This window comes from Phaethon lepturus, unplaced genomic scaffold, assembly GCF_000687285.1.
Source record: "Phaethon lepturus isolate BGI_N335 unplaced genomic scaffold, ASM68728v1 scaffold23543, whole genome shotgun sequence".
Classification (NCBI taxonomy): Eukaryota; Metazoa; Chordata; class Aves; order Phaethontiformes; family Phaethontidae; genus Phaethon; species Phaethon lepturus.
Window position 1 is genome coordinate 2,317 of NW_010530089.1, and position 6,109 is coordinate 8,425.

Below are 6,109 nucleotides of genomic sequence, written 5' to 3' on the forward strand. Positions count from 1 at the left end.
CCAAGCCCCAAGCGCTGGCTCCCCAGGGCTCTGCTCAGCGGTGGCAGATGGCTGCATGCGTGACGTGCTCTAAGTTACTGATTTATTCAGCTCTTACAGGGCACTGCTTGGATCCGGTGGGGTATAGTCACTGGGACCTTCTCCTACTGTGGAAGGGGGCTGGCAGGAAGGGACGGGACAGGACGAGGGCAGCTTGTTTGCTATGTCCTCTGCAAGTCACCACGGAAACCCTCGTAGTTTCAGATGGGACCTTTCCGGCACAACTCCATCACCAGAGCAGCAACCCCACTGAGCCTGGCCAGGCAGCCAGGACGGGAGGGTGCTGAAGTCCTTGCTGGCCTTTGGGCAGAGGCAAGAAGGCTGCTAATGTAGCCACGGGGACTGGGGTTTCAAGCCTCACTTGCCCAACGTGGGGTTTGAAGCCCATGGCACAGCCCCCTGAGCTGTCTTTTCTGCTTGCTCCACATCCAGACATGGGCTCTAATGGCAAAACAACATTTGGTCTTGGGAGGAGGTGGTGGAATGATCTCTACAGCTCCCCGGTGGCACTTAGCAAGGTGTGCCAAGGGCCAGGAGGGGTGGAGGGGACTCCCGGGGCTTGTCGAAGAAGATGGAGGAGGACATCTCTGTTTTGAGCTTGCTGTCAGCACTGCCCTCGCTGGAGGCAGTGTCGGGGCTGCAGCCCTCACAGCAGCAGCAGCAGCAGTCCATGAAGGCCTGGCCCAGGGGTCTGCAGAGGCACAGGAGCAGGACGGGTGTCACTGAGCACTTGAAGAATAGGAAGAACTGGTTGATGAGGTTGAGCAGGTCCAAGGTCTGCTTGGACATGTTGGGGGACATGTAGGCCACCACAATGTTGCAGACATTCTCAGGGGTGGTGCAGAGCCCGTAGATGATGGTCAGCCCAATGATGGTGCAGTTCAAGTGACTCTCGCACTGGCTGTGCTTGGTCCCTCGGCACTCGGTCTTCTTCTCGGTGCCACTGATTCTCCGGGTCACTAGCTGGCAGCTCACGGTGAAGAGGATGGGCAAGCAGAAATAGCAACCAAAGTACCACCACATCCGAGCGTTTTGATAGGTGAGCACCAGCGAATAGACGGACTCGGGCAGGTTGGACGAGGGCTTCATGGTGCAATACTCTGTCACCATGCCAGACACGGGCGATGTGTCCTGTGCCAGCTGCCAGAGCAGGATCTCTGGCACCGAGAGCGTCATGGAGCCCACCCAGATGACAGCCAGCTTGGCGATGATGGACTGACACTGTTCGATGGGCCGGGCACTGGCCTGGGGGCTGGTGGCCGCATGGAACCTGTCGATGCCCAGAGCGCAGAGGCTGAAGGTCGTGACTCCCAGTGACGACACCTGTCAAGAGGGGAGGCAGAACAAAGTGGACCTTGCTGCAAGGACATCACAGGGGGCTTGGCTTTACCAGGCTTTACCAGGACAAACCCCTGACTACTCAAGACCACAGCCCAAGACCCTTCCTCCAAGGTGTTAGAGGGAATCTTTAGAGACATGTCACAGCCTGTGGCTGCATCCCAATGTTGGAGACACTTTTCTGGAACTCCCAAAAGGGCAGTGGATAAAAATGTCCCTTGATCCGTTTGTCCCTGCCCAGCTCCCTTTTCTGCAGAAGGGAAAGGCTTGCTGAATGTCTGTCCATCCAGCCGGGGTGGGAATTGTCCGACAAGCTCTTCCTGTATTCTGGGTGGCCCTTGAGGAGGAAAAGCAGGGACCATCACACCCACCAGCACCTTCCTAGGATTCCCAAGGCCCCACAGCTGCCCCAGGCTGGCTTGTCCCTGCCCTGCTCTGCAGAGCTGCTGCCTGCTTCCCAGAGAGGCCAAGCAAGTTGAAGGTGCCATTGTTGCAAATCAGCTTGGGGCAATTTCCGCTGCATTGAGAATAGCAGGAAAAACATCTCATTTGCCAAAGGGAAGAGGCCAAAGGAGGCAGAGGAATGGCCGTGGCTCTGGGAGGGCTGGCAAGGCACTGAGGGTCACAATCAGCATTCACAGTCCCAGCCCCAGAGCTGCAACTTTGCTTGGAGCCAAGTCCCGCAGCCCTCAGCCAGCAAAATGGCAGAATCACATGCTGGTGTCCCCCAGCCCCGTGGCTGCTCCTGGCCTCATGAAGCCATTAAACATCACCCTGTACTGAAGGACCTTCCCAGCACCCAGGGGAACTCCCAGGGGTCTGCACGGTGCCTGGGCAGCAGCCCTGGACAAGTCTGGCACCACTCTCTGCAGCCCTTCCCAGGCTTTTCCAGTGGTCCTGGGTTGGCCCCTTCAGCGTTGCAGAGCACAGGAGCTCATGACGAGCACTGATGCCGAGCACCCAGCATCACTGTTCAGTTACGTGCAGCAGCATCCCCCCAGACATAGCATCAGGACACTAGCCCAGCATCACCATCCTGCACCCAGCCCCACCACCCAACAATGGTACTCATATCCCAGCTCCTCTGCCCAATGCCCAGAGCCACCCCATCCAGTGCTGTTGCCCTGGCCCACAACCAGCACCCAGCACACTTGCCCAGCTCCCTGGCTGGCACCTACAGCCCTCCCAGTACTGCTGTGCTACTGCCTCTCCTCTCTCCCTACACCTTCCCCCACAGGTTCTTCTGTGCCGCCTGGTCCCCTTGGCCTGGCATAAAATTCAGACATGGCAGAGCATTTTTCCACAGTGCCCTGGCAGGGATGCAGCTGGTGCCACTGGTCACCCCAGCCACATCCCTGCACACTGCCTGTCACCAGGAGCCCATGTAGCCAGCTCTGCTCCAAAAACCTGGCTTTGTGCCCCCCCACAGAGCATTTGAGTAGCCACAAAGCGGACGACAGAAGATCTGCTCCTTACAGAGTTCATCCAGCAGCCTGAAACGCTTGCACAATCCCACAGAGAAAGGCTGGACGTTAACTACTGGACTGCAGACTCTTTGCTGGGGATTTAGCTCTGTCCTGGCCGTGCCCTCCCATCCAGGCTTAAGGGTCCCTGGTGCTGGGTCCCAGGTGAACAGAGGAGCCCTGACGCCCCTTTCTGCCCTTGCTTTGGGGCCCGGAGGCAGGATCGGCAGCTGGAGTGGCAGAACAGGACCACACTGATGTGCTGCCCCAGGGCTGTGCCATGCCCATCCTTCAGCAGCTCCAACATCCCATTGTCCTTCCTGCCTCCTTCAGGGACAAAGCTGTCCCAGGGGCACCCTGGTCCTGCTAGTGCCACCCCCAAGGATCTTCCACAAGGACATGGCCAGGGACATGGGCGCCAACTCAGAGACAGTCCATGGCAGATCCTCCTCAGGAAGGGGTCTGGTTTGGGCACATCACCCTTTCCTTCCCATTCTTACCTGGGGTGACAAGCCTGCCTGCCTGGGCAAACACAGGTCCATATTCCTGCCCCTCTCTGAGTCTTCCTTCCACCTGGCTGTGACGTCAGAGGCCTGAGGTGGAGGATAGGGATGGGGCAAACACTGGCTGGGAGACCCCCAGAAATGAGCAGCTCCTGCTTGCTGAGCAGGGGAGTCAGTGCGGAGGGGCAGGGGCTGCACATCTCCTTTAGCAAACACCACACTCGTGCTGGGCTGTAACTTCCAGGTTTAAGGCTGTCTGGCAGGATACCCAGGGTGCACGTCCATCACCCCAGGGCTGCGCCCAAAGGACGCAGTGGCATTGGGTCCCTTGCTAGGAGTGTGCACAGCCAAGCCGTCTGTGAATGCCCAGGGACCCTTGTGCCTCTGCAGACCCTGCACAGAGGCACTGACACCAGGGAGCTGACTGTCACAGTGCCAGCAGCGCACGGAGCAGCAGGACTGAGCGGGACCACCGGTGGCAGCCTCAGACCTACTCATCTCACAGCCCTGGCAATGGGGGCTGTGCCAGCCCATCCAGGCCCACATTTAGCCCCCCAGCCTGGGCTGGAGTCACCCCAAACTGCAGCTGCTGTTGGGTGAAGCAGCAGAGGATAATCCAGCCACCCAGGGAGTGGGATACAGACAGGTCCTGCACCCAAGAGCCCTGTGGGTCCCAGCAGAAGCTAGACCAGTGGAGGGGATGTTGTGGAGGGGATTGGGATGGGACGTATCAATGTCTTGGGGCCATTTCTTTCCCTGTAATGACTGAACTCCCTATAGCCACCAGCTTTCCCCATCTGAGTGCCAAGGCCTGGTCTCTGTACCCTCCAGCTGTTATTTCTCTGAGCAGGCTTGAGTCCTGGTGATGGGCACAGACAGGTCTGGTGATGACAGGTGGCCAGGTCCCAGCTCAGCATGATGATAGCCATGGGAGGTGAAGGGATGGCTGGGGTGTGAGTGGGTGTCAGTGGTCCCACACAACCTGATCAGATTTGGGGAGAGGGAGGGCAGCAACTCCAGGGCCCTCAAGCACAAGCCATGCCCTTGGCTTGCGGCTGATTTTGGATGTTGTGTCAGGGGCACTGAACATGGGAGTAGGCGCTCAGTGGGAAAGGCAGGTTCTGAACCCCGTCTGGCCTGACCAAGCCTGAGAGGGTCTTCAGGTACCTGACACTGTCCCTGATCCCTTCCAACATTGTGTTTGCACCCTTCTTCAATAAACTGAGCTTTGGAGCCCCAGACAACACGCACAGGCAGGCTGGGTCTGTCTGCTGTACATGGGCATGGAGGGGAGCAGCCTGATCCCAGCCATCCCTGCAGGGTGGGAGATGCCCCACAGTATGGGTTTGTTTTCAATACAAGAGCAGGACCGTGCAAAACCATGCCTGGGGCATTTTTGCTCATTCTGCCTTCCCCTGCCACCACGGTCCCTGTAGCCTTCTCAGTGGGTTCCCAGCTGGCCTGAATGTGGCCAACCTATCATGCATGAGGCTTAAGGACAAGCAAAGATCCTGGGTTCTCAAATGCAATCCCTTGGCCCTCCCACCCCAGTGCTGCTCAGTGCCGCCCCACCTGCAGCCCCCTGCCCTAGGGCCATCCTCAGCAGCGCACCACAGCCAGTGCTGGGCCAGGACAGACAGACAGAGGGACCCCATGGACAGAAGTCCCCATGCTGGCTGGACAAAGGAGGGTTTCATGGACTCTTAGCACCCCTGGCAGCATTGTTGATGGCTGCAGAGCCTGAGGAATGGCCCAGGGCAGAGGCAAAGGGAAGGTCAATATTGGGACCGTCCCTTGGCAGCTTGCTGTGCCCATGATGGGGTTCTCTGGGGCACACAGCACTTGTGCTGGGCCACGGGCAGCATGGACTGCCCTCAAAGCAAGAGAGCAGAGAGTAGATGAGTCCTTGAGGGTCTCCAGGGCCCTGTGCAGCCCCTTACCTCCATGAAGGGCACGATGCGGCAGGACATGTCCCCCAGCAGCCTCTTCTTGGTGATCTCGTTGAAGATGACCACAGGCAGGCAGAAGAAGAGGATAAGGAAGTCCCAGAAAGCCAGGCTGGCCAGGATGGAGTTCCAGGCACTCTTCATGTAGTAGTTGTGCCACACGATGCACATCACAGAGAGGTTTCCGATGATGCCCACTGCAAAGACGATGAGGGACAGGAACATCACAGCATAAGCGCTGTAGGAGTTCTCCGTCACCGGGTACAAGGGGTTCTGGATTTGCAACCGTTTGTCAGACACAGTGGTGAGGTTGGCTCGGGGCTCTGCCCCTTCCCCCTCTGTGGGGATCCCTTGTTGCTGCTCGGATGGGTCCGTGCTGGATGGCAGCAGGACCTTGGTTGGGTGCAGGCTGGCAGAGTTGAGGGGCCGTGGGAACTCCACCCGCACTCCCGGCACATACTGCTGCACTGACTTGGAGTCCTCCTCCGTCCCCCGGCGCAGCCTCTCCTTCATCACCTGGACCTCTGTACTGTCCTGGGAAATCATCAGCAGAGTCCTACCTCCATCTGCACCCTGGCCATGGTGGGTCCTGCCTTCCCCAGGCTGCCCTTGCATCGCCACAGCCCCCGGCGCTAGCAGCAGCAGCAGGAGAACAAGTGGCAGCGGAGAAGGCATGGTCCCTCTGCACCCTCCGGAGAAAAGCGTGTGGTGAGAGACAGAGCAGCCCCGAGCGCAGGGACCCCGGGGCTGCGGGAAGCAAGGGCACGGGCCGGAGGAGCAGCCGGTATGTCGGGGTCCGGGCGCTGCTCCGCGCGCTCGA

General features: G+C 59.0%; 1 protein-coding gene across 1 annotated transcript; it reads right to left on the bottom strand.

Moving 5' to 3' along the window:
- Positions 1–235: 235 nt before the first annotated feature.
- Positions 236–5,802, bottom strand: GPR37L1 (G protein-coupled receptor 37 like 1). The gene is made up of 2 exons (XM_010284168.1): positions 5,284–5,802; positions 236–1,362 (listed from the first exon to the last, which is right to left on the bottom strand). Exons 1-2 carry the CDS (start codon positions 5,800–5,802, stop codon positions 550–552), a joined length of 1,332 nt encoding a protein of 443 aa, XP_010282470.1. The 3' UTR covers positions 236–549.
- Positions 5,803–6,109: the final 307 nt, after the last annotated feature.